This window comes from Stenella coeruleoalba (genome assembly GCF_951394435.1).
Source record: "Stenella coeruleoalba genome assembly, chromosome: 17".
Taxonomy (NCBI): domain Eukaryota; kingdom Metazoa; phylum Chordata; class Mammalia; order Artiodactyla; family Delphinidae; genus Stenella; species Stenella coeruleoalba.
The window spans coordinates 35,966,878-35,993,918 of NC_137163.1; the positions used below are offsets into that span (position 1 = coordinate 35,966,878).

At 39.8% G+C, this 27,041-nt stretch overlaps 1 protein-coding gene across 12 annotated transcripts in view; it reads right to left on the reverse strand.

Annotated features, from left to right (window-relative positions):
• The window catches only part of VPS13B (vacuolar protein sorting 13 homolog B), a 795,728-nt gene that overhangs the window by 128,495 nt on the left and 640,192 nt on the right, over positions 1–27,041 (reverse strand). For 11 of the 12 annotated variants that reach the window (XM_079901966.1, XM_079901971.1, XM_079901960.1 and 8 more), the window contains 2 exons: positions 17,724–17,931; positions 17,236–17,420 (listed from right to left, as the gene is read on the reverse strand). In XM_079901966.1, the coding sequence (XP_079758092.1) occupies positions 17,236–17,420; positions 17,724–17,931 (393 nt within the window). The remainder of the gene's footprint in view (positions 1–17,235; positions 17,421–17,723; positions 17,932–27,041) is intronic. The other variant, XM_079901969.1, reaches the window with a different exon arrangement.

Genomic DNA, 27,041 nt, shown 5'->3' on the forward strand with positions numbered 1-27,041 from the left:
CAGTCTAGTGAGAATGTCAAACAATTAAGCCCAATGTGACCCAAGCATAGTATCCAAGGAGATGGGTTATTATAGGGGAATGGCTCTGCCATGGTGCCCTGGTGACTAAAACTTCTCTCCAAGTCAACAGTGATCTCCAAGTTGTCAAATTCACAGCATTTTTTCTCAGTCCACAGTACTCTGTCTGTTTGGAGTCATGATTCTGCTGAGTTCTCCAAGCTTCCTAAAGTTTTCACTATGCCTGTATTTGCTGTCACTGTAGTATCCTAGGTATTCCTCTCTGACCACTCCTTTGTTGATTCCTCTATTAGTTTCTGAGGGCTTCCATACCAAATTACCACTAACTTGGTGGCTTAAAACAACAGAAATTTGTTTTCTCACAGTTCTGGAAGCTAGAAGTCTGAAATCAAGGTGTTAGCAGGGTCACGCTCCTCTGAAGGCTCTAGGGAAGAATCCTTCTTTACCTCTTCCCAGCTTCTGGTGGCTCTTGGCAATCCTTGGCTTTCCTAGGTGTGTAGCTGTGTCATTTCAATCACTGTTTCTGCCTTCACATGGCCTCTTCCCCATGTGTGCTTGTCTCTATCCAAATTTCCCTCTTCTTGTAAGGATACTAGTCATTGGATTATGGCCCACCCTAATATAGTATGACCTCATCGTAACTTAATTACAGCTGCAAAGACCCTATTTCCAAATAAAGTCATATTCTGAGGTTCTGGGTAGAAATGAATTTTGGGGGGACACTATTCAACCCACCACAATTCCAAATCTACTATTTATTTACTAGACAGTGAGTTTTCTCATGATTCTATTCTTAGTTCTAGTATATTTGAATGCTTCATTCTCTCTAAGTGCGACTTCTCTCTATTTTACTTTCGTGGCTTTGATTTTAACTTCTATGAGGATGACTCCCCAAACCCTTTCTTAAATAATCTGACTCTTTTATGAATTGTCAGCATACATTTCCAAACTTGTGGTAGGCATTTCAATCATGATCATTCATCTATAAAACCTTGAATTGTAAGTGTTCAATGCAGAACTTGGTATCTCTTCCACGAATCTGACCTCATTTCTTCTCTGACACTTCCAGTTCCCATGAATGATGTTCAATCCATCCAGTCACCTAGGCTAGACCCACAGGGTTTAGTTTTCCCCCCCATTATCATCTGTATCTAGGCATTGAAATCTAATATTAATTCTATCTCCAGATGTCTATCTCTTACATTCATTTTCTCCTTCCCATTCTGGCTGTCATTCTCATTACTGCTGAGTAATTGTGCTCTGAATAGGTCTCTATGCAGTCGACCTATACAGGCACACCTTGGAGCTATTGTGAGTTCAGTCCAGACCGCCACAATAAAGTGAATCTTGCAATAAGGTCACACAAATTTTCTTTGTTTCCCAGGGCATATAAAAGTTACGTTTACACTATATTGTAGTCTATGAAGTGTGCAACAGCATTATGTCTTAAAAAACACATACATTCCTTAATTAAAAAAAATACTTTATTGCTAAAAATTGTTAACCATCGGGCTTCCCTGGTGGCTCAGTGGTTACGAATCCGCCTGCCAATGCAGGGGACACGGGTTTGAGCCCTGGTCCAGGAAGATCCCACATGCCGCAGAGCAACTAAGCCCGTGCACCACAACTACTGAGCCTGTGCTCTAGAGCCTGCGAGCCACAACTACTGAGCATGTGCACCTAGAGCCCATGCTCCACAACAAGAGAAGCCACCGCAGTGAGAAGCCCGCGCACCGCAACGAATAGTCCCTGTTCGCCGCAACTAGAGAAAGCCCGCGCGCAGCAACAAAGACCCAATACAGCCAAAAAAAAAAAAAAAAAAAAAAAAAAATCCTATGTGTATATTAAAAAAAAATTACTCACCATCATCTGAGCCTTTAGCAAGTTGTAATCTTTTTGCAGTAGTGACATCAAAGACTACAGATGACCATAACAAATATAATAATAATGAAAAAGTCTGAAATATTGTGAGAATTACCAAAATGTGACACAGAGACAAAAAGTGAGCAAATGTTGTTGGAAAAATGGTGCCGACAGACTTGCTTGATGCAGGGTTGCCATAAATCTTAAATTTATAAAAACTACAAATCTGTGATGCGCAATAAAGTGAAGCACAATTAAAAAAAAGTATATTTGTAGTATCCTCTAATTCACCCTTCACTCTGTAATCAGCCACGCTTGTTGCTCAGCTTGATAACCGTAACGACTACCCTCACAGAACAATGTGTTTGTGGAATAAGCCCAAATGTCTCAGCATAACATTTAAAATCCTCCACTATCTGGATTTAAGCCTACTTCTGAAGCTCATCAACTTTTATATGAACTTGTTTCCCAGTACTTCCATTAACACTTATTATATAACACTGGGTGATAGCTGCCCAGGTATTTGTTTCAAGAAGCTTGGATTGTAAGCTCTTAGAGATAGTGCTTGTAAGAACACCTTGTAAATATTATTAATCATCATCATCACCTTTTGGTCCTTCCCCTCAAGCCTGCAGGACAGAGCAGAGACCAAGTAGATAAGAATTCAAAAAGTGCCAACGCCCAACTTTTATCACAATATAAATTATTGAGAAGAGACCCTATGTCGTGGCCCCTGTTCTCGGGACGCTTACCCCATGCCTGCCCGTCCCCTCCTGGCCACACCTAATTTATTGCTGTACATCTCTGCTGTGATCCTTTTGTACCTTTGCAATAAAGACTTTTCTGGTTTCAAAAAATAAAAAAGTGCTAACATCCAAATGTCTAACAACTGATGAATGGTAAGTAAGTAAAATGTGGTAAATCCATACAATGTATTATTATTTGGTAACAAAAAGTAATGAAACACTGATTCACAATTCAACATGGGTGGACTATGAAAAACATTATGCTAAATGATAGAAATCAGTCACAAAAAGTCAGAAATTATATGATTCCATTCACATGAAACGTCCAGAACAGGTAAATACATAGAGACAGAAAGTAAATTAGTGGTTGCTAAAGGCTGGGGGAGGGGGAGACTGGAGAGTGATAGCTGAAGGGTACTAGATTTCTTTTTTGAGATGATGAAAATGTTCCAAAATTGACTGTGGGGATAATTGTACAACTCCATGAATATACTAAGAACTATTGAATTGTACTCTTTAAATGCGTGAATTGTATGGTATGTGAATTGTATCTCAAAAAAGCTGCTAAGAAAGTGTTAATAGTATAAGAGAATCAAGATTCTTAACTTTGATGTAGCATTTAAAATGTTGCTACAAAATAAGGTAAGGTTCTCAAGTTTGATTTTTTTTCTTTTCCTAACTAGGAGTTGAATAAGAAAATTGGAAGGCCATGCATGCTTAAAAATATATGAAAGAAATGATTTTTTCAGACCAATGTCTTTATGAAAAGAATGGGTAAAAGGATAAAGAATTTTTAGTTTGTAATCAAAACTCAGTTTTTCCCTACATTCAAAATCTAGGACAGAATAAGAAACAAATTGGCACCTAGAGACAGTAAGCCCTTAGAGGAAAGTAATACTTGCTAACATTTATAAACCATTAACTATGTGCAAGACAATGTTCTAAGTGCTTTTCACATCTAGCAATCATTTATTCCTCCCAACAATTCAAATTATTATGCGTAATTTACAGATAAGGAAACTAAAGTACAGAGAACTTAAGTATTTTGCCCAAGATCACCCAGTGGACCTTGGATCTGGACCCAGACACTTTAGTTCCAGAATCTTTGTTCTTTTTTTTTTTTGGCCACTCGGCTTATGGGATCTTAGTTCCCCAATGACCAGTGGACCACTGGATGGCCAGGGAATTCCCAGAATCTTTGCTCTTAACAACTAGGCTATACTGCCTCTCTGTACTTCACTTTTCTCTTTCTGTTTGTTACTTTCTCAACAAGGTATTGTAGCTTTCAGGAAACGAGTCATACTTTTTAAATAATGGTTTTTACTGTGACTCTCATTGGGGGAAATACTTCTATTTGGGGAGAATAATTCATAAAAAGATGATCATAGGCCATCAGTTCATATTTACTGTCCTTTTTTTTATTTTTATAGCTTGAACATTTTTTAATACTGAGCAATAAACATCAAACACGCTGATTGCTAGGCATAGTTCTTCGTTTCCAGGAAAAAAAAAAGCTTCCCCTCCCTCCTTTTTAAATATAAGAGTATTTAATAGGAAAAGAGAAATAGGCTAATAAAATTTCTACCACCAAATAAAGTGACAGGACAAAAATGACTTCAGTATTCTTCCAATTTGCAAATGTTTTCCATTTACTTTAAAAGCACGTCTTATTGACAGATTCCTTCTCCACCTCTTACTTTTTTGAAGCCCAAGGAATGCTAGCATTTCAAACTCTTTATTTATTTTTATTTCAAAAATCTCATTTGCTTTTTAAGTTCTGTCCACAAATTCTGCTTCAGCAGACTATTTACTAATGAAGTAGAAAGTGAGTTCTCTTACTGCACCATAGACTAAGTGATGAATCAATTTCACAAGCAGGCCAGAAGCAGAAGCAGGTCACAGGGCTGGCTAGCACAGCAGACAGTGTGGACCTGGATCCCCAAGAGTTACATCTGTGATGCCAGCAGGGACTTCCGGTTGTCTCCTGAGACCTCTCCTTCCCTTCTTCCTTAGCAAATGAGTCCCAATTTCCCCTTTAACGAGGAATAGCTACGTGGTACAATTCTGGACTCTGGGATGTTGGCAGCACAGTGTGCAGGGTGTGGGTTCCAAGAAACATCCTCCTCTGCTCTGTTTTGGTTCCTTCCTCTTCCTCCGGCTGGACTGGGGACAAGATGCTTGAAGCATGTGCAGCCATCTTGAACCATGAAGGAAAAGCAAGTGCTGGGAACAGTAGAGCAGCAGGAAGCAAGAAGACACCTGGGCCCTCATGACTTCGTAGAGACACATACAATCCTAGACCACCTACCTTCAGATTATTCTCATGTATGATAGGAAAAGAAGCTTGTTTTGCCTAAGCTGCTGTTATTTTGTATTTTCTATCACTCACATCTGAACCTAATCCTAATGGACACAGAGCTCCAGTAGCTCTGGCAGTATTTCTTGTTGGGATTCTTCATCAAAGATTCATATACAGTTTACAGGCGTCTATAAACTTCTTGAAATTGTATGTTAAATCTTGTGTGCATTCATGCACTTCTCAGGGAGAAGAGGCGCACGGCAACTCATTTACCTTTTCAGACCCTCAGCTTTCTTACCTGTAGTTAGGGGAGAACACATTCACTTCTGTAGTTGACTTCAGGAGTAGATGTAATCTGCACAGTTAGGAGCATGGTGATAGTGCCCAGCATGACAGGAGCCCCTCTTATTTCCAAAATTTTGTAAACAGTCTTACCATATTTCCTATGGAGCTTAAATCTAGCTGCCATCTATGATTTCTCTTACTCCCTCTCATTAAATTACCATATTAGTTGTCAAGAACATAGATTATTTCTCTACAATGTCTCCTGCATTCCTTTATTTTTCTCCATACCAGTTACTACCTCCCCTCTCCTCACCTACCCCACCCCCACCCCCAGTTTACAGCCTTTGTCATCTCTTCTCTGAGACCCCTGACAGGTCTTCTCATTTTTTTTAAAAAATTAATTTATTATTATTTTTTGCCATACCATGCGGCTTGTGGGATCTTAGTTCCCTGACCAGGGACTGAACCAGGGCCCTGGCATTGAAAGCGCTAAGTCCTAACCACTGGACTGCCAGGGAATTCCCAGGTCTTCTCAATTTTGGTCTCTTCTTACTCCATTCCACTCTCTACCAGACTATCAGATTAATTTACCTCAAGTCCTGGACTGCCAATGGTTCTCTAATGCCCATCAAATGAAATACAAACTCCATATTCTAAAAAGTAGTCAAGGTAGTACAACACGGAAGAAAACTTGTGGATTCATAAAAACCTAGACTTGAGTCTCGGTTTTACCTCCTTACTTGCTTTATGATCTTGGAAAGATTATGTACTTCTCAGACCTAAGTAACCTTAGCTCTAAAGTAGAGATAACAGTACCAAGTGCACAGGGTTACAGAGAAGATAGAAGAGACATGACATGTAAAAGGACAAGTTTGGAATGTGTTACCTTCTTTCCCTCCATAGAATGGTCGTACTAAAAACCCAGGTCTGCAGCTTATCACTTATCCACTAACCCCTTACTTGTATAACCTGTGCTGGTCAAACCAGATTATTTGCTACCTCCCAAGCATAAGTTCTGTCTTCTCTTATTCAATTCTGAAATTTTGTTCAGACTGATTTTTTTCATCATATGCCCTTTCCCCTCATTTTATATGTTGAAATCCCATATGGCCTTCAAGGATCCTCTCAATTGCCATCTCCTCTGTGAAGCCTTTTCCTAATGTTTCCAGTCAGATGTAAACTCTCCTTGTTTAAAAGGCATGTTCGTTATGTGTCTCCTATATCACTTCGCAGTTCTGCCTTGCCTTACTTTGTGTAATTGTTATTCCTCCTAAAAGACTATAGGTGCCTCCATATATACAATGGAATATTACTCAGCCCTAAAAAGAAGCGAAATTGAGTTATTTGTAGTGAGGTGGATGGGTCTAGAGTCTGTCATACAGAGTGAAGTAAGTCAGAAAGAGAAAAACAAATACCGTATGCTAACATATATATATGGAATCTAAGAAAAAAAAAAAAGGGTTCTGAAAAACCTAGGGGCAGGACAGGAATAAAGACGCAGACATGGGGAATGGACTTGAGAACATGGGGAGGGGGAAGGATAAGCTGGGATGAAGTGAGAGAGTGGCATGGACGCATATACACTACCAAATGTAAAATAGGTAGCTAGTGGGAAGCAGCCGCATAGCACAGGGAGATCAGCTCGGTGCTTTGTGACCACCTAGAGGGGTGGGATAGGGAGGGTGGGAGGGAGACACAAGAGGGAGGGGATATGGGGATATAAATATACGTATAGCTGATTCACTTTGTTATACAGCAGCAATTAACACACCATTGTAAAGCAATTATACTCCAATAAAGATGTTAAAAAAAAAAAGACTATAGGTGCCTTGAGAGCAGAACTAGAGTCCTCTCCCACTCTGTATGTCTTATGGCCCTAGCACAGGTCCTTTTATCAGTATTTACTGAATTAACCTCAAAATTCTCAGGCGGAGCTCTTTTTAATATATTTCTAGATCCTTTTTAAAAAATACTTTTACAATACTATGAAGACAATATTTAAAAGTGTATCCAGGGAATACTCTTATTTTACGTTCCCCTTCATTGTCCAAAAAAGGAGGCAATGGCTTCTGGATGCAAAACACTTAGCAGTCAATCCAGCACTGTTACCCATCATTCCATTTATTATTGTGTCCAGTGGGTACACAGGACTTTTTCTTTCCTTTATTTCCTAAGAGTCAGGCTCTGCCTCTTACTTCCTCAAAGGCCGCAAGACTTCTTCTTTTCTGCATTTCAGCAACAATGAATTTCATATCTGGCTTTAAGCACCACTCCTAAAGATGATGGATAGGAGCAAAGCCTTCTGGGACACATTAGTACAGCTGCCAGTGGGCAGGAGGTGCTTATAAAATAAAAAGGCTCAGGATTCTGGGAACATATGTGCAGCTATAAGTGAACCGCCCAACACAGCTGAAAAGAAACACCCAAGAACTCTTCCTTTTATTCTTTTTAAGTTGTGCATGGAAGAGGCAAATCATATTAGATTGCAAGTAATTCTCTGAAGGTTTCTTTTTCTGTAGTGTCACCATGTACTAATATCATAACCTTTACCTATCAGGTCCATGTGCTTTAGAATCACAGGAAGCTTGTAATGTCAAGTTTAAAGCAGCAAAATCTAGTTTTTAATTTATTGGGTAATACTGAGTATTACTCTCTGACTTGGAACATTTTTGCACATAATTACGAAAAAAGAATGAAATCCACACAACTATAAGATTTAATGAAACTTCACTTCAGTCTGTGGATAAGTATGTAAGATAAAATGTTATTAGAAAATCAAACAATTAAATCACTAAGCTACGGATATTAGGCATCACATTGTAAACTCAGTTTCAAGAACAGAAAATTATTTTATGTATAAAGCTCTCATATATCATTAGAACCAAGAGAGTATTTACAGAATCTGTGGAGTTGCTAATGTGTTACATAGTCACTGCATTAAAAAGGAAGCACTGACCAAGAAAGATACTTGGGGAAAAGAAAATATCTCATATGTATCTGTAAGACATAGAAACTTGCCTAATCTGTATTTTGAGAAGATGCCTGGGGAGGACAATGAGAAGATTTAAAAAAGTGATGTGAGGTTTATCTCTAGATGCAGATAGCCTGTGATGTGCAGAGAGAAACAGCTTTGACAGATATTTGCAAAAGAGAAAGCTGGAAAAACCACAGCAAAAAGGAGTAAATTTCTTTTAGTGAGGCAGTCTTTTTAGAGTCGCCTCCTCCTGTCAGTGGTGACTATTCTCCAAAACCACAGACCATATATAAAAGGCTTCCCTCTTGGAAGGGTAGAATACACTGTGAAGATCTTCAGATTTGGTCAGACAAGAAAGAAGCAGCTGACTGCATGAGGCCAGTACTGACCATGAGTTTGGCCAGGTTAGCCAGGGTGGCAAACAAGAGCACTAAGAGACACGATATAGGATGAATCCCTTCACGGGTATCTGCAAAGCTCACAATGACCCCTAATTCACAGTCATGCTGGTGAATGTGATTCCACCCCATGGCCTTAGCTAAATGGGCCAAGAGCACCTGACACTAAACTAGGTCAGTCAGGAATGTGGAATGGGACCAGAGGTTGGACTTGTAAATGTGACTCTGGGAGCTCTGGGAGTTGTCAGGGACTACCAGGTGGTCTGAGAAGCAGGGGAAAAAAAAAGCTAGTCTGTTGAAAAGGAAGAATAAGGCAAATATGGGGAAAGACGCAGAGAAAAGTAAAAGTAGGTAAATACTCCCCTGGATTCCTGTCTTCCACTCCTGGCCCTATTCTTTACTAAAGACCCAGCTGCATTTTGCCCTTGGCCTCTAGGACTCACCACTGTATCTTTTTTTTTTTTTCCTCACATCTTTATTGGAGTATAAATGCTTTACAATGTTGTGTTAGTTTCTGCTTTACAACTAAGTGAATCAGCTATACATATACATACATGCCCATATGCCCTCCCTCTTCAGTCTCCCTCCCACCCTCCCTATCCCACCCCTCTAGGTGGTCACAAAGCACCGAGCTGATCTCCCTGTGCTATGCAGCAGCTTCCCACTAGCCATCCATTTTACATTTGGTAGTGTATATATGTCCATGCCACTCTCCCTACTTCACCCCAAGTTCCCCTTCCCCTCTGGGCCCTCAAGTCCGTTCTCTACGTCTGAGTCTTTTTTCCTACCCTGCCATTAGGTTCATCAGTACTCCCTTTTTAAATTCCATATATATGTGTTAGCATATGGTATTTGTTTTCCCCACCGTATCTTGATACTAGCTCTCTCCTCTATTCTTCGCTAGGCCAGCTTCAGTGGGGTTTCTGCTACCTGCAACCTAGAGGACTGTAGCTGACATACTACCTTGGAGGCACTGACCATGACCATGTGGGAAGGTGGTGTCTTGTCTAGCAGCCATTTGTATCAGTGAAAGCATTCCATTAATCACATGCAGAGCCATCATTCTCAACAATTATTATGACATTAACAGACTACAAACACAAAAAGTGTCTTTCTAAGAAAACAGGGCTTTCTTGGTCTAACACAGTGGGATCGAGGTTCTTTGGTCAATTGAGAGGATGACGATGAGGATGATGATATGATGATAATGACAGCAGTTACAGAGCACTGTAATAATAATTTACTGAGCCTTTACTATGAATGACACTATGCCAGGTGCTTTATATACATTATCTTTACTCCTCCCAACTCTTCAAGGTAGTAAGAGTGGGATTTTGTTTGGAAAGGTTTGTGACATACTGCACAATAGAGCCGTCATTTGGGAGAGGTCAGCATGCTGGGCAGGCAGGTAGCCGCAAGAGGGTACTTAGCATGATGGATTCACCATGATTTAAGATCTGGCCATTGGTCTTGCAGTCTCAAGAAATTTCCATGGTGTCCTAGCACTGGCTAGATTTAGGAATGCTGAGTCATGTAACAAAGTTCACTAGAGACTGATATATAAACCAGATGCCAAGTTATTAATTTACCATAAGATGTATCACTGCCAAGCAGCCTGGATACTGATGCTGGCCTGAGAAGTGTATGAAACTCTCTGTAGACAGATTGCATCAGGAGTCAAACTATTAGAAGGTTGTTTGGGGGGTTAGATGATTTGAATGTTAGACACAGAGATCTGACAGCTGCTACATTCATCTTCATAAAGGGGATTTAGCTCCCAGGTGAACCAGACACTTAGGCACCATTTCTTTGAATGCTGCCAGGAGGGCTTCTTCCAACAAATGCTTCCATGACCATCCTAGGCTTCTAGAGCTCACCAGTTCTCCTTCTGAAGGAAACATTCTTTTTTTAGATATCTTTATACCCAAACCATCTTGTTTCTGGGAGTCCTTTTATTTATTTAATGTTATTTTGCATATCTTTGGTCTGATTCATTATTTCATGATTTAACAGTTTGAAGCAAAGGAATAATTTTATTTTCCTTCTTTCCACATTTCTCAACAGAGTCCCTCACTGTCACTTAAATGTGACAATACATCTACAAATGTATTGTAGATGTGTCCCATTTGTAGATGTGTCAAAACAATTCCATTGTTTTACAAATAAGGTAAAGAACGTAAGTTTTGGAGTCAGAAAGACCTGAGATGAAATTCTGGCTCTCCCACTTCTTATGATTCAAGAACACTTAATTTCTCTTTATAAGTTTCCCCACTCATAAAATGGGGATAATGCCCACCCCTCAGAATAGAACGAGATTTAATGGGGTTATGTATGCAAAGCACTTAGCACAGTGTTGGGGGTCAAACACAAAGACCATCCTAACACTTTGGAGGAAAAATAACACAGATCTCAACCATTTAGATTCTCCTTGGCTTCCAAGTATACGTTTTTTTTTGTTGTCTTCCAATGTGGTTTCACTTTGATTTTTATAGTCATATTAGTGTTACTTTAAAAACTAATATCCATGACTTTTAAACTGGATAAACAAAAATGAATTGGGCATGAGTGCACTGATTTCTTTGGCTTACCATTCTCTTTCTCCAACAGAAATAAACAAATGACACAGCTTGCTTTTGTCTTTTTCTTCCTGTTATCCTTGAGAAGATATCTTTTAAGGACTCTAGTCATATAAGAGTTCTGCACCTAATTCTGAAGCTTGAAAATGCCTTTTTAACTGAGAAAGTGCTATGAAATTATAGAGCTTTAGTAAAAAATTTATTCTTTTTTTGCCAATTAATTCAATTTACTCTTCAGATGTCAGAATTCCCCAAATTACATGATTCCTTCTATATAATGGGTCTATTCTAACATATATTCAGCTATTCTATCTCCTGAGTTTGCATATGCAATTATGTCCTCTCTTTTCCATTAGATTATAAACCTTACAAGAGTAGGGACAGATCTTCTATCTCTTTATATCTTCACTGTCTATAGTATCCTATATTGATATTGTAGTGTAGTATCCTATATTGATATTGGGAAGATATTCAACAATTACTTGTTGATGATAAATGCTATGAAGTAGAAATAAAAACAACAGATATATATGTTTATCTTCTCATTTGTTAACTATATTCACATTTTCTGAAGGTGTAGATCTGAATTTAAATATCTTGTTTAATTTTTCTAATGTAAGGTTTTTTGAACATGTGTTAATTTTTCCCTACATTACCTAAACATGCTCTTTCCCTTTTATTTGACTTTAACGCCAGTAATCTTATGTACACCCTAGATATTTCTTGCATTAGAGAAATTCCTGACTTTAGCTCCTGTATCTTTCCTTTTAATCCATACAGTTACGTTATCCTTCATTTCACTCCTTTAACTTTACTTCACAGCTATTTAAATTGCTTCAGTGATCCCAACCCAACATTTAGTGTTTATCTTGAATTGTAATGTTCAAGCTTTACACTCTTGAGATCCTTGGGGAAAGATGTTATTTAGTATGGGCTACTGTCACATACCTAACGAAGATACCTAAAAATTTAGTACGATACATAAATGAAAATAAATATAAAAACAAGAATAATACAGTATTGAGAGAACAAGAACAAGCACCATGTCAGATCTGTGTGAGAATTAAAATCTCCATTACCAATTCCACTACAACGGATGAATTAAAAATTTACAATCTGAGAACACGGGTATTTCCTAAATGGAATCCTCAGTAGGCAGTGTACACAACAGGATGAGGAGAGAGGAAAACTTACAGTATGTGCCAGACACAGTGCCAGAAATTTCTTATATTTCAGCTCATTTAAATAGCACAACATTCCTTCTAGGTTGATGACATTACTCTAACTTACAGATCCTAATTTTTTTTTGTGGTACGCGGGCCTCTCACTGTTGTGGCCTCTCCCGTTGCGGAGCACAGTCTCCGGACGCGCAGGCTCAGCGGCCATGGCTCACGGGCCCAGCCGCTCCGCGGCATGTGGGATCTTCCCGGACCCGGGCACGAACCCGTGTCCCTTGCGTCGGCAGGTGGACTCTCAACCACTGCGCCACCAGGGAAGCCCAGATCCTAATTTTATTGACATCTAAATATACTATTAACACTTAAAATTTAATGTGATAAAACTGACCACAAAATAAGCTCCTTTGGTTTTCTGTGAACATTAATTTCAGGGTCTTTATTCTGAACCTATGGTTAGTTTAATATTATAGACATGTTTTCCACATTTTTCAGTATAATCGCAAAATAAATTCCATAAAGTCATTTGAGGAGCCTGTTTATAAATCCTAATATTAATTATGGAAAGAGATAAAAACAGATATATTTAAGGGTTCTGTAAGTGAACTCTATAAGGTCAGTTTCTTATGAACTAAATGGTCGTGAAGGAAAAAATTAATCCAAGCTTGATTCTGTTTTTAGGACAAAAACCAAGGAGATGAACTTGTTTTTGTATTTAAGGACGAGCCTCTGCCTAGGGGGCAGTGGGCTTGGCAGAAGAGTCAATGATCTCACCAAGAGTCTGTGTAATGTAATGACATTAGACTGCCTGTTTATAGTAGGTAATGCCACTGAAGCATAACACAGTGCATCCTGCCATAATTCAGTTTGTAAAACCAAATGCATTCAATAGTGCCATAAAATAATGACAAACAATGTAATGCTTTTGAATTATACAGAATAGGAGCACAGACATCCATGTACTCATTGATCCATTCAATATACTGAGCACCTCCACTGCAATGGATACTATACGGAGCATAATGAAAATTAGATGTGATCATTTCCTTTGGAAACCTACAGTCTAGGAGGGAGACAAGATATGGATAATTAAAATGTGAGGAATAGGTGAGAAACAGCATAAAGGTGGTGCCATGAAGTGTTACAGAACTTCAGAGAAAGGCAGTATCATGTTTGGAGATGGTGTCCAGGAAAGGCTTCATGGAATAGATGGCACTGGAGCTGTCTGGATGTGTGGATAGGATTTCAGCAGAAAAGGGAGACTCAAATGAAGAGGGCGTGGTACGGATGTGGGAGACCACAGGCTGGTTCGGGAATGCTGAATAGGCCAGTTTGATTAGAGCATAGATCACGCAGAAGGGAAGGAAAGGCAAAGCTGGGTCGGGAGGTTCTGCAGGGCCCTCAAGGTCAGTCTAGCAGTGATAGGACCGCTGAAGGTTTTTCTCAGGGAATGACACAATCCACCTGTTCCTTTAAGAAGTTAGCAGGATAGGTTGGAAGGAGAAGAGATTGAAGGCTAGAATTTCACTTAGGAGGCTTTTTAGTGGTCCAGGCATTTGCCTGTGAAGAAGTGGAGGGAAGGAAATTAACACTTATTAAGAGCTCACTATGTGTAAGGCACTTATTTGTTTTAGCGATAATATTTCACTTAAATCTCGTGACAACTCTGCAAGGTAAATAGCATTAACTCCGGTGTTCAGTTGAGGAAATTAAGGCTCTAAGAGACCAGCAGTTTGCCTATGGTCACTGAGTTAGTAAAATACAAAGGGGGAGGGGAACAGGAGTCAGCAGTTGAGACTTTAATGTCTACATTATCTACACTATACCGTGTTGATAAAGGGCTTTCTTTTTATAAGTTCCCTGCTATTCAGGATTGGTACTTCAATATTTTAGCGGTGCCTGCAGTACAGACCTAGAGATAATCACATAGAGCAGGAAAATGATTCTGACAACAGAGAGGTTTAATGCTGAATGCTTGAATGCTGAAAACAGGGAAATTCTTCTGCCCCAAACAACCAGAGAAACTTGCCTGCTAGACAGACAGCTTCTGATGAGTAGACAGTGTCTTATCTGGCTCTGAATCCCCAGGAGTATGCTCAGGGTCTGGCACTGCAAGCACTCAAGGAAAGAGCTGTCATACTTCTACAGATGAGGTCACCCCAACCCTTGGGACAAATTCTGCTCCTAGCTGGGGGAATATAAGCTTAGGCTGGGAGCTCAGTAGCATGGCAACTTTCTGCCAGTCCTGCTCTGTTCTTCCATCCCAGCTGTCAATTCTGGGTGTTCTTCCTTACCACTGGGATCAAGGTTTCCCCTTCAGCTTAGAGTAGGTACAACCCTGTCTTGCTTCGTAGGCCAGCACCCTTGTCTTTGAACTCTGCCATGTATCAGCTCCTCTTTCCAACAAGATATGAAATGTCGCAGGACCTCTCTGATACCAGCTCTTTGCTTGTTGAAACCTGCCAGGCTTCCTTCACGCAATGCTTATGTGCCAAGTCTACTGTATAGGCCCCTCGGACTATCCCAGATCTCCTAGACTGCTCCAGCTGGTCTGTAGAGCTGTTAGACCCCAGCTCTCCCTGATCTAGCCTATGCTTCTGCCTGATGAAAAGACTTTTGACGATAATCACTGTAATAGTCCTGGTAGTACACAGACTTACACAGCACTCACCATGTGCCAGGCATTGTTCTGTGTGTCTTATAACTATTAATTCCTATAAGCATGACATTATTAGTGGCCTCATTTTACTAATGAAAGAAAAGCAAAACAGAAAACCTGAGGCTGAGAGATTAAGTTACTTATTGAAGGTGACAGTTTGCGAATGGCAGAGCCAGAATTTGAACCCAGGCATTCTGGCTATAGTTCATTCTCTTAACCACTATGCTCTCCTGCCTCTCCGGTGGCAGTGAGAAGATGAACATGTCACTAGTGAATGTACTTACTACCTTAAATGCTCTGTTTAATACAACTGGCATAATACTACCAACCAATAGTTATCAGGCTTATGTTAACTAACATGTAACTATAAATCTGAATCCCAAAATCAGTTATAAAGAAGACTTTACATAATGCTGAAACTTTGATATATGAGTATTTTCTTTTTTTTTTTTTTTTTTTGCGGTACGCGGGCCTCTCACTGTTGTGGCCTCTCCCGTTGCGGAGCACAGGCTCCGGACGCGCAGGCTCAGCAGCCATGGCTCACGGCCCCAACCGCTCCGCGGCATGTGGGATCCTCCCGGACCGGGGCACAAACCCGTGTCCCCTGCATCGGTAGGCGGACTCTCAACCACTGTGTCACCAGGGCAGCCCAAGTATTTTCATTTTGACTGAAAATACTACAGATGTTCTACATTTAGGCAAGTCTAACAAGACAGCAGGATTCAAAGACAATGCCAGTTTATTTAGCAAAAATAATCCAAGAATACTGGGAGAGAAGATAATCATGAATATGACCTTGACAGAAGCGGAAGCAAATGTGAGGATTTAAGAATCAAAGCAGAGTTGCTAAGAGGGTAGATCTTAAAAGTTCTCATCACAAGAAAAAAAAAACAAAAGAAGGTAGATACTGTTGACATCTTGTCAAACTGGATAGTTCTGCATACTCTAGTTCACTCGACAAAATGATGACACATTTCATTGTTATCAATTCAGAAGGTGAACATCTGACTATATTATAACCAGGAATTTAAACAAGAATTAAATAAGCATATAATAATACCAATGTTAATATGTACTGTGGTCTCCTCTGATTTGTATTATTATTCTGAGTTGTTAAGTGTAGAGCAGTCATTAAAAAAACTGGCTCATATTTCTATACCAGGGGCTGGAGATAAGTGATCAAGACATACAAGAGAGGTAGGCAGTGCAGAGATCAGAGGTCCTTACAAGCCATAGTAAGATACCGAATTCTGTTAGTCTTAAAGGGAGCCACCATCAGGTTTTAAGTTAGGGGAGTGACGTAACCTAACCTACATTTTCAAAAGATCACTCTAGCTGTTGTTTGGAAAATGCATTACAAGGAGTCAAGGATGGAATCACAGAGACCAATTAGGAAGCTACTGTAGTAGGGAACAGAAGATGGTAGCTTGAACTCAAGTTGTACCAGTAGAAACAGAAAGAAGTAGATGGAATAGGGACATATTTGGAGGTAGAGCTGACACGACTTATTGATGAATCAGATGTGAGCAGTTAGGGAAAAAGAGCAATCAGGAATGACTTCCAGTGGATGGTTATGTGATCTAGTAACAGGTGGACAACTAAGAGAAAAACAAATTTTAGGAGAAATTCAGATCCGTAGAATATTAGTAAGTAGAATAATAATATAGTGCTATCCACACTCAGGGAAATGACAAGCAAAAAACTTTCCACAAAATCATACAGAATATGATCACTGGTTAGATGGTTTTCCTATCAGCCTACCACGAGGCCCAAGACCATTTTCAGCTCGGGAAATGAAATGAAAATTAAGTCATCCTTTCTGGCCCTTATGGGGACATATCTCATTTCATAGAACAGTTCTAAAAATGCTGAAGAGTGTGAGCACATGGTAGGTCCTCAGAAAATGTGTGTTGAACTCAATGACACCTGTTTGTCCCATTACTACCTGGAGACTATGTAAGCTACCTGTAACAGGTTGAAGAGTAGAATTAAGAACTCTCAGGATTGCCACGTACCATGAATCTGAATGACATTATTCTCTTATTATACAATTTCTAGTATGTGTGTGTCTCGTGTGTGTGTGTATGTGTACATATGTATGTGTCTGTACACGCACATACATGTGTATTTCTCTCTGATACAACTTATGGAGAAGATAGGTATGCTCCCAACATTTTTATTATGATCAAATCAGCACTTTCCCACACTGTCTTTTATTTTGAAATGAAGAGCCATTCCATACCTGTAGCATATCACCAAGGTCTGCTGTGCTAATATCTGGATCCTCTGTGGTGTTGAAGGGCACAGGAGTTATGTGTACAAGGGTGAGCACTCTAGGTTCTGGATATCTCCATAACATCATCCCCGGGCTATCTTCAGTTTCATTGTAAAACAAGACTTCATAGACACCAGGCATTTTCAAAGCTTCTGTTAAACGAAAGTGTAATTAATTGTATGCTTTCGAAGGGGAACATGTTGGTTTATTACACAAGAAAAAATTATGAGTATAAAAGAAAAGAATATAAAGAAGCTGGTTGATCATGTTTACATGGTTTAAGACAGGAACAAATCAAAAATTTTCCCTTAAGAGAGACTGAATGGCAATGTACTATTTTTGTACTGCAGGTATTGACTTACTTTTCAAGTGATCTTGATGTGTTATTATTTACTGAATATGCAGGTAAAATAAACAAACACACACACAATCACACTGAAGCTATCGTTACTTACCAGCATCCTGTATATACTGAAACAGACCTGTCCGTAGGTCATCTGAACTTTGTTCACTTTTAAATATCTGATTTTTTTCCATAGGAGATGGAATTTGCGGCACTGTTTCAGAAACTTGCACTTCAAAATTTCCCTCCTCTTTAAGGTATCCATTGAGTAATTCATGTAGAAGAACTAGGCAATTCAAATGTTCTTGACCCCAGAAAACCTTTAAAATCATATGAAAAATTTTACTGGCTTTAACACAAACACTTCATGAGAATAATTAGGTACAATCATATTTGAATTAGTTCAAGGCTGTAATTACATTTAATTTAACTATTGATAATAATTAAACTATAATTTTTAAGAAGCAATTGACCTATGGGATGAAATTCTATTCTTGGGTAAATACATAAAAACAAGAAAATCAAGTATATCATATATTGTGTGGATAGCAATCAATTTTAAATGCTGAATTGATAATGAAATTATGTTTATGTGAGGTAATGTTTATGAATTAACTTAGCTAAGAGGGAAAAGAATATCCATTATAGTCTGAGAGACTATATGAAGATCCTTCTAGGCCAAAATGTTAATAATATTGTAGAACAGCTTCTACATTTTGTCATGAGGTTACATGAACACATCTTGATTATAGGGTTCCTTTCTTTGCACTTTCACTCTTCAGAAAAAAAAAAGACGCTCAATGAACCTGAACTTAAAAGGCTCCCAACTTCAGTGTTTAGTGAGAAAGTGCTAACAAACAGTATTTCACAGCCCTTCAGAACCAACTGTACAGGAGCTACGGTACAGTTTCAGAACAAACTCTTGGTGTTACATCTAACAGAGAGGATCAAGTTCCCTTTTTCTGCATGTGAAGAATATTAGTCTATAATGGAAGTATGACCAGTAGGTAATAATGATTAATGTCAGAGACCATAAATTTTCAAAATATTAATTTCTCTGAATGTATTGGATAAAGGCAATACAACCGTAATTTCTAAGAGGACCAGCTAATACGGCAAAGAAGAAAAGAATATACAGACGTAGAAAAGAATAAGCCTATGCTTTGTGGGCAAGTTTGAAACCCTCAGTTTAAGTCCTACTCTCTGGAATTAAGGCATCTCAGAAATAAAAGTAAGAGGTATGATACAAAGTCTATTTTTTTCTCATCAATCTTATTTTTATTGAATCCTGAAAAACAGAGATAGGTGAAAAGTCAAGTTGGGGAGTCAAACACTGTGCTCCAGGTTTTAAAATATCAAGAGAGTTTATAATGTAGAGATGATATACTTTGTCTTTGCTCTTATTGTTGTTTTTAATGTGGAGCTACTTTGCTGTCTTGGAAAAATGGTAATACAATTACTATTCTTGATAAAACAACACAAAATCACATGCTGAGTAAATCTATGAAAATTTATAACAGATACTGAAAATCTCAAAACCAATCAATGTAAAGCAATAAGTTAGTGGGCTCCCCTACATCTACCTCTGTGTCACTAAGAAAACTGGTGAAAAAGGTGAGGCAAGACAACTTTTAGATGAAGACAAATTCATATTTAATATGCCTCCACTATTAACAAATTAGTCATTGCCATTTTCTATAACTCTGAATTCCTCAAGTTTTTAGATTTGTGTCAAATTTGGGGAACATCAAATCATATAAAGGATACACATTCAGGATAGCTTCAAGATGGCAGAGGAGTAAGATGTGGAGATCACCTTCCTCCCCACAACTACATCAAAAATACATGTACATGTGGAACAACTACAGAACACCTACTGAACGCTGGCAGAAGAACTCAGACTTCCCACAAGGCAAGAAACTCCCCACATACCTGGGTAGGGCAAAAGAAAAAAGAAAAAAAACAGAGACAAAAGAATAGGGATGAGACCTGCACCTCTGGGAGGGAGCTGTGAAGGAGGAAAAGTTTCCACAAACTAGGAAGCCCCTTCACTGGCAAAGACGGGGGGTGGTGGTGGGGAAGCTTTGGAGCCACGGAGGAGAGCGCAGCAACAGGGATGCAGAGGGCAAAGCTGAGAGATTCCCGCACAGAGGATCGGTGCCGACCAGCACTCACCAACCCGAGAGGCTTTTCTGCTCACCCGCCAGGGCGGGCGGGGAATGGGAACTGAGGCTCAGGCTTCGGAGGTCAGATCCCAGGGAGAGGACTGGGGTTGGTTGCGTGAACACAGCCTGAAGGGGGCTAGTGCGCCACAGCTAGCCGGGAGGGAGTCTGGGAAAATGACTGGAACTGCCTGAGAGGCAAGAGACCACTGTTTAGGGGTGCACAAGGAGAGGGGATTCAGAACACTGCCTAAACGAGCTCCAGAGATGGGAGCAAGCCGCAGCTAACAGCCCGGACCCCAGAGACGGGCATGAAATGCTAAGGCTGCTGCCGCCACCACCAAGAAGCCTGTGTGCAAGCACAGGTCACTGTGCACACCTCCCCTCCTGGGAGCCTGTGCAGCCCACCACTGCCAGGATCCTGTGATCCAGGGACAACTTCCCCGGGAGAACGCACGGCGCGCCTCAGGCTGGTGCAACCTCACTCCGGCTTCTGCCGCCACAGGCTTGCCCCGCATTCCGTACCCGTCCCTCCCCCTGGCCTGAGTGAGCCAGAGCCCCCTAATCAGCTGCTCCTTTAACCCCGTCCTGTCTGAGCGAAGAACACGCAGAGGTGGGGCCAAATCCAAAGCTGAAACCCAGGAGCTGTTCGAACAAGGAAGAGAAAGGGAAATTTTTCCCAGCAGCCTTAGGAGCAGTGGATTAAATCCCCACAATCAACTTGATGTACCCTGCATCTGCGGAATACCTGGATAGACAACGAATCATCCCAAAATGGAGGTGGTGGACTTTGGGATCAACTGTAGACTTCGCGTTTGTTTTCTGCATCTAATTTGTTTCTGGTTTTATGTTTATCTTAGTTTGGTATTTACAGCTTATTATCATTGGTAGATTTGTTTATTGATTTGGTTGTTCTCTTCCTTTTTAAAAATTTTTAATGTATATATTTTTTTTCCTTTTTCTCCTTTTGTGAGTGTGTATGTGTATGCTTCTTTGTGTGACTTTGCCTGTATAGCTTTACTTTTACCATTTGTCTTAGGGTTCTGTCCGTCCTTTTTTTTTCTTGTATAGTTTTTAGAGCTTGTTATAATTGGTGGATTTGTTTTTGCATTTGGTTGCTCTCTCTTCCGTTTTTTTTTTTACTACTTTAACATTTTTTTATATATAATAATATATATTTTTTATTTTAATAACTTTATCTATTTTTCCTTCTTTCTTTCTTTCTTTCTCTCCCTTTTCTTCTGAGCGGGGGTGGCTGACAGAGTCATGGTGCTTCAGCAGGGTGTCAGGCCTGAGCCTCTGAGGTGAGAGAGCCAAGTTCAGGACATTGGTCCACCAGATACCTCCTGGCCCCATGTAATATCAAACAGCGAAAGCTCTCCCAGAGATCTCCATCTCAGCACTAAGACCCAGCTCCACTCAATGACCAGCACGCTAGAGTGCTGGACACCCTAAGCCAAACAACTAGCAAGACAGGAACACAACCCCACCCACTAGCAGAGAAGCTGCCTAAAATCATAGCAAGTTCAGAGACACTCCAAAACACACCACCGGATGTGGTCCTGCCCACCAGAAAGACAAGATCCAGCCTCATCCACCAGAACACAGGCACCAGTCCCTTCCACCAGGAAGCCTACACAACGCACTGAAACAAACTTAGCCACTGGGGCAGACACCAAAAACAACGGGAACTACGAACCTGCAGCCTGCAGAAAGGAGACCCCAAACACAGTAAATTAAGCAAAATGAGAAGACAGAGAAATACACAGCAGATGAAGGCGCAAGTTAAAACCCACCAGACCAAACAAATGAAGAGGAAATAGGCAGCCTACCTGAAAAAGAATTCAGAATAATGATAGTAAAGATGATCCAAAATCTTAGAAATACAATGGAGAAAATACAAGAAACGTTTAACAAGGACGTAGAAGAACTAAAGAGCAAACAAACAATGATGAACAACACAATAAATGAAATTAAAAATACTCTAGATGGGATCAATAGCAGAATAACTGAGGCAGAAGAACGGATAAGTGACCTGGAAGATAAAATAGTGGAAATAACTACTGCAGAGCAGAATAAAGAAAAAAGAATGAAAAGAATTGAGGACAGTCTCAGAGACCTCTGTGACAACATTAAACACACCAACATTGGAATAATAGAGGTCCCAAAAGAAGAGAAAAAGAAAGGGACTGTGAAACTATTTGAACAGATTATAGTTGAAAACTTCCCTAATATGGGAAAGGAAATAGTTAATCAAGTCCAGGAAGAACAGAGAGTCCCATACAGGATAAATCCCAGGAGAAACATGCCAAGACACATATTAAGCAAAGTCCCAAAAATTAAATACAAACAAAAAATATTAAAAGCAGCAAGGGAAAAGCAACAAATAATATACAAGGGAATCCCCATAAGGTTAACAGCTGATCTTTGAGCAGAAACTCTGCAAGCCAGAAGGGAGTGGCAGGACATATTTAAAGTGATGAAAGAGAAAAACCTACAACCAAGATTACTCTACCCAGCAAGGGTCTCATTCAGATTCCATGGAGAAATTAAAAGCCTTACAGACAAGCAAAAGCTAAGAGAATTCAGCACCACCAAACCAGCTTTACAACAAATCCGAAAGGAACTTCTCTAGGCAGGAAACACAAGAGAAGGAAAAGACCTATGATAACAAACCCAAAACAATTAAAAAAATTAATAGGAACACACATATCAATAACTACCTAAAATGTAAATAGATTAAATGCTCCAACCAAAACACACAGACTGCGTGAAAAGATACAAAAACAAGACCTGTATATACGCTGTCTACAAGAGACCCACTTCAGACCTAGGGACACATATAGACTGAAAGTAAGGGGATGGAAAAAGATATTCCATGCAAATGGAAATGAAAGGAAGCTGGAGTAGCAATTCTCATATCAGACAAAATAGACTTTAAAATAAAGACTATTACAAGAGACAAAGAAGGACACTACATAATGATCAAGGGATCAATCCAAGAAGAAAATATAACAATTGTAAATATTTATTCAAACAACATAGGAGCACCTCAATACTTAAGGCAAATGCTAACAGGGATAAAAGGGGAAATTGACAGTAACACAATCATAGTAGGGGACTTTAACATCCAACTTTCACCAAGGGACATATCATCCAAAAAGAAAATAAATAAGGAAACACAAGATTTAAATGATACATTAAATAAGATGGAATTAATTGATTATTAATTAATTTACAGGACATTCCATCCAAAAACAACACAATACACTTTCTTCTCAAGTGCTCATGGAACATTCTCCAGGATAGATCATATCTTGTGTCACAAATCCAGCCTTGGTAAATTTAAGAAAACTGAAATCATATCAAGTATGTTTTCAGACCACAACGTTATGAGACTAGATGTCAAGTACAGGAAAAATCTGTAAAAAATACAAACACATGGAGGTTAAACAATACAATACTAAATAACCAAGATCTCACTGAAGATATCAAAGAGAAAATAAAAAAATACTTAGAAACAAATGACAATGAAAGCATGACAAAACAAAATCTATGGGATGCAGCAAAAGCAGTTCTAAGAGGGAAGTTTATAGCAATACAATCCTCCCATAAGAAAGAAGAAACATCTCAAATAAACCACCTAACCTTACACCTAAAGCAATTAGAGAAGAAGAACAAAAAAACAGCAAAGATAGCAGAAGGAAAGAAATCATAAAGATCAGATCAGAAATAAATGAAATAGAAATGAAGGAAACAACATCTAAGATCAATAAAACTAAAAGCTGGTTCTTTGAGAAGATAAACAAAATTGATAAACCACTAGCCAGACTCATCAAGAAAAAAAGGGAAAAGACTCAAATCAATAGAATGAGAAATGATAAAGGAGAAGTAACAACTAACACTGCAGAAATACAAAAGATCATGACGGATTACTACAAGCAACTCTATGCCAATAAAATGGACAACCTGGACGAAATGGACAAATTCTTACAAAAGCACAACCTGCTGAGACTGAACCAGGAAGAAATAGAAAATATAAAGAGACCAATCACAAGCACTGGAATTGACATGGTGATTAAAAATCTTCCAATAAACAAAAGCCCAGGACCAGAAGGATTCACAGGGGAATTCTATCAAACATTTAGAGGAGAGCTAACACTTAGCCTTCTCAAACTCTTCCAAAATACAGCAGAGGGAGGAACACTCCCAAACTCATTCTATGAGGCCACCATCACCCTGATACCAAAAGAAGACAAAGATGTCACAAAAAAACAAAACTACAGACAAATATCACTGATGAACACAAAGGCAAAAATCCTCAACAAAACAGTAACAAACAGAACCCAACAGCATGTTACTTTTTTTTTTATTTTTTTTTTTGCTGTACGCGGGCCTCTCACTGTTGTGGCCTCTCCTGTTGCGGAGCACAGGCTCCGGACGCGCAGGCTCAGCGGCCATGGCTCACGGGCCCAGCCGCTCCACGGCATGTGGGATCTTCCCGGACCGGGGCACGAACCCATGTCCCCTGCATCGGCAGGCGGACTCTCAACCACCAGCATGTTACTTTTAACGTAACGTGATCATACACCATGATCAAGTGGGGTTTATCCCAGGAATACAAGGATTCTTCAATATATGGAAATCAATCAATGTAATAAACCACATAAACAAACTGAAGGAGAAAAACCATATGATCATCTCAATAGGTGCAGAAAATGCTTTCGACAAAATTCAACACCCATTTATGATAAAAGTTCTGCAGAAAGCAGGCATAGGGGGAACTTACCTTAACAAAATAAAGGTCATATATGACAAACCCAGAGCCAACATCGTTCTCAATGGTGAAAAACTGAAACCATTTCCACTAAGATCAGAAACAAGACAAGGTTGCCCACTCTCAGCACTATTATTCAACATAGTTTCGGAAGTTTTAACTACAGCAATCAGAGAAGAAAAAGAAATAAAAGGAATCCACATCAGAAAAGAAGAAGCAAAGCTGTCACTGTTTGCAGATGACATGATACGATACATAGAGAATCCTAAAGATGCTACCAGAAAACTACTAGAGCTAATCAATGAATTTGGTAAGGTAGCAGGATACAAAAATTAATGCACAGAAATCTCTTGCATTCCTATACACTAATGATGAAAAGTCTGAAAGAGAAATTAAGGAAACACTCCCATTTACCACTGCAACAAAAAGAATAAAATACCTAGGAATAAACCTACCTAAGGAGACAAAAGACTTGTACACAGAAAACTATAAGACACTGAGGAAAGAAATTAAAGATGATACAAACAGTTGGAGAGATATAATGTGCCTTGAATAGGAAGAATCAACATTGTGAAAATGACTATACTACACAAAGCAACCTACAAATTGAATGCAATCCCTATCAAACTACCAATGGCGAGGCCTGAACCAAGATGGCAGAGTAGAAGGACGTGCTCTCACTCCCTTTTGTGAGAACACCAGAATCACAACTAGGTGCTGCACAATCATCGACAGGAAGATACTTGAACTCAACAAAAAAGATACCCTACATCCAAAGACAAAGGAGAAGCCACACTGAGATGGTAGGAGGGGTGCAATCACAGCAAAATGAAATCCCAAAACTGCTGGGTGGGTGACTCACAGACTGGAGAACAATTATACCACAAAAGTCCACCCACTGGAGTAAAGGTTCTGAGCCCCATGTCAGACTTCCCAACCTGGGGGTCTGGCAACAGGAGAAGGAATTCCTAGAGAATCAGACTTTGAAGGCTAGTGCGATTTCATCGCAGGACTTAGACAAGACTGGGGAAAACAGAGACTCCACTCTTGGGGGGCACACACAAAGTAGTGTGTGCATCAGGACCCAGAGGAAGGAGCAGTGACCACAGAGGAGACTGAACCAGACCTACCTGCTAGTGTTGGAGGGTCTCCTGCAGAGGTGGGGGGTGGCTGTGGCTCACCATGGGGACAAGGACACTGGCAGAAGAAGTTCTGGGAAGTACTCCTTGGCGTGAAGCATCCCAGAGTCTGCCATTAGCCCCACCAAAGAGCCCAGGTAGGCTCCAGTGTTGGGTTGCCTCAGGCCAAACAACCAAAAGGAAGGGAATCCAGCACCACCCATCAGGATTCAAGCAAATTAAAGATTTACTGAGCTCTGCCCACCAGAGCAACAGTCAGCTCTACCTACCACCAATCCCTCCCACCAGGAAACTTGCACAAGCCTCTTAGATAGCCTCATCCACCAGAGGGCAGACAGCAGAAGCAAGAAGAACTACAATCCTGCAGCCTGTGGAACAAAAAACACATTCACAGAAAGGTAGACAAGATGAAAACGCAGAGGGCTATGTACCAGATGAAGGAACAAGATAAAGCCCAGAAAAACAAATAAATTAAGTGGAGATAGGGAACCTTCCAGAAAAAGAATTCAGAATAACGACAGTGAAGATGATCCAGGACCTCGGAAAAGGATGGAGGCAAAGATCGAGAAGATGCAAGAAATGTTTAACAAAGACCTAGAAAAATTAAAGAACAAACAAACAGAGATGAACAATACAGTAACTGAAATGAAAACTACACTAGAAGGAATCAATAGCAGAATAACTGAGGCAGAAGAATGGATAAGTGACCTGGAAGACAGAATGGTGGAATACACTGCTGCGGAACAGAATAAAGAAAAAAGAATGAAAAGAAATGAAGACAGCCTAAGAGACCTCTGGGACAACATTAAACGCAACAACATTCGCATGATAGGGGTCACAGAAGAAGAGAGAGAGAAAGGAGCAGAGAAAATTTTGAAGAGATTATAGTCGAAAACTCCCCTAACATGGGAAAGGAAATAGCCACCCAAGTTGAGGAAGCGCAGTGAGTCCCATACAGGATAAACCCAAGGAGAAACACGTCAAGACACATAGTAATCAAATTGGCAAAAATTAAAGAGAAAGAAAATTATTGAAAGCAGCAAGGGAAAAATGACAAATAACATACAAGGGAACTCCCATAAGGTTAACAGCTGATTTCTCAGCAGAAAATCTACAAGACAGAAGGGAGTGGCAAGATACACTTAAAGTGATGAAAGGGAAGAACCTACAACCAAGAGTACTTTACCCGGCAAGGATCTCATTCAGATTCGATGGAGAAATCAAAAGCTTTACAGAGAAGCAAAAGCTAAGAGAATTCAGCACCACCAAACCAGCTCTACAACAAATGCTAAAGGAACTTCTTCTCTAAGTGGGAAACACTAGAGAAGAAAAGGACCCACAAAAACAAACCC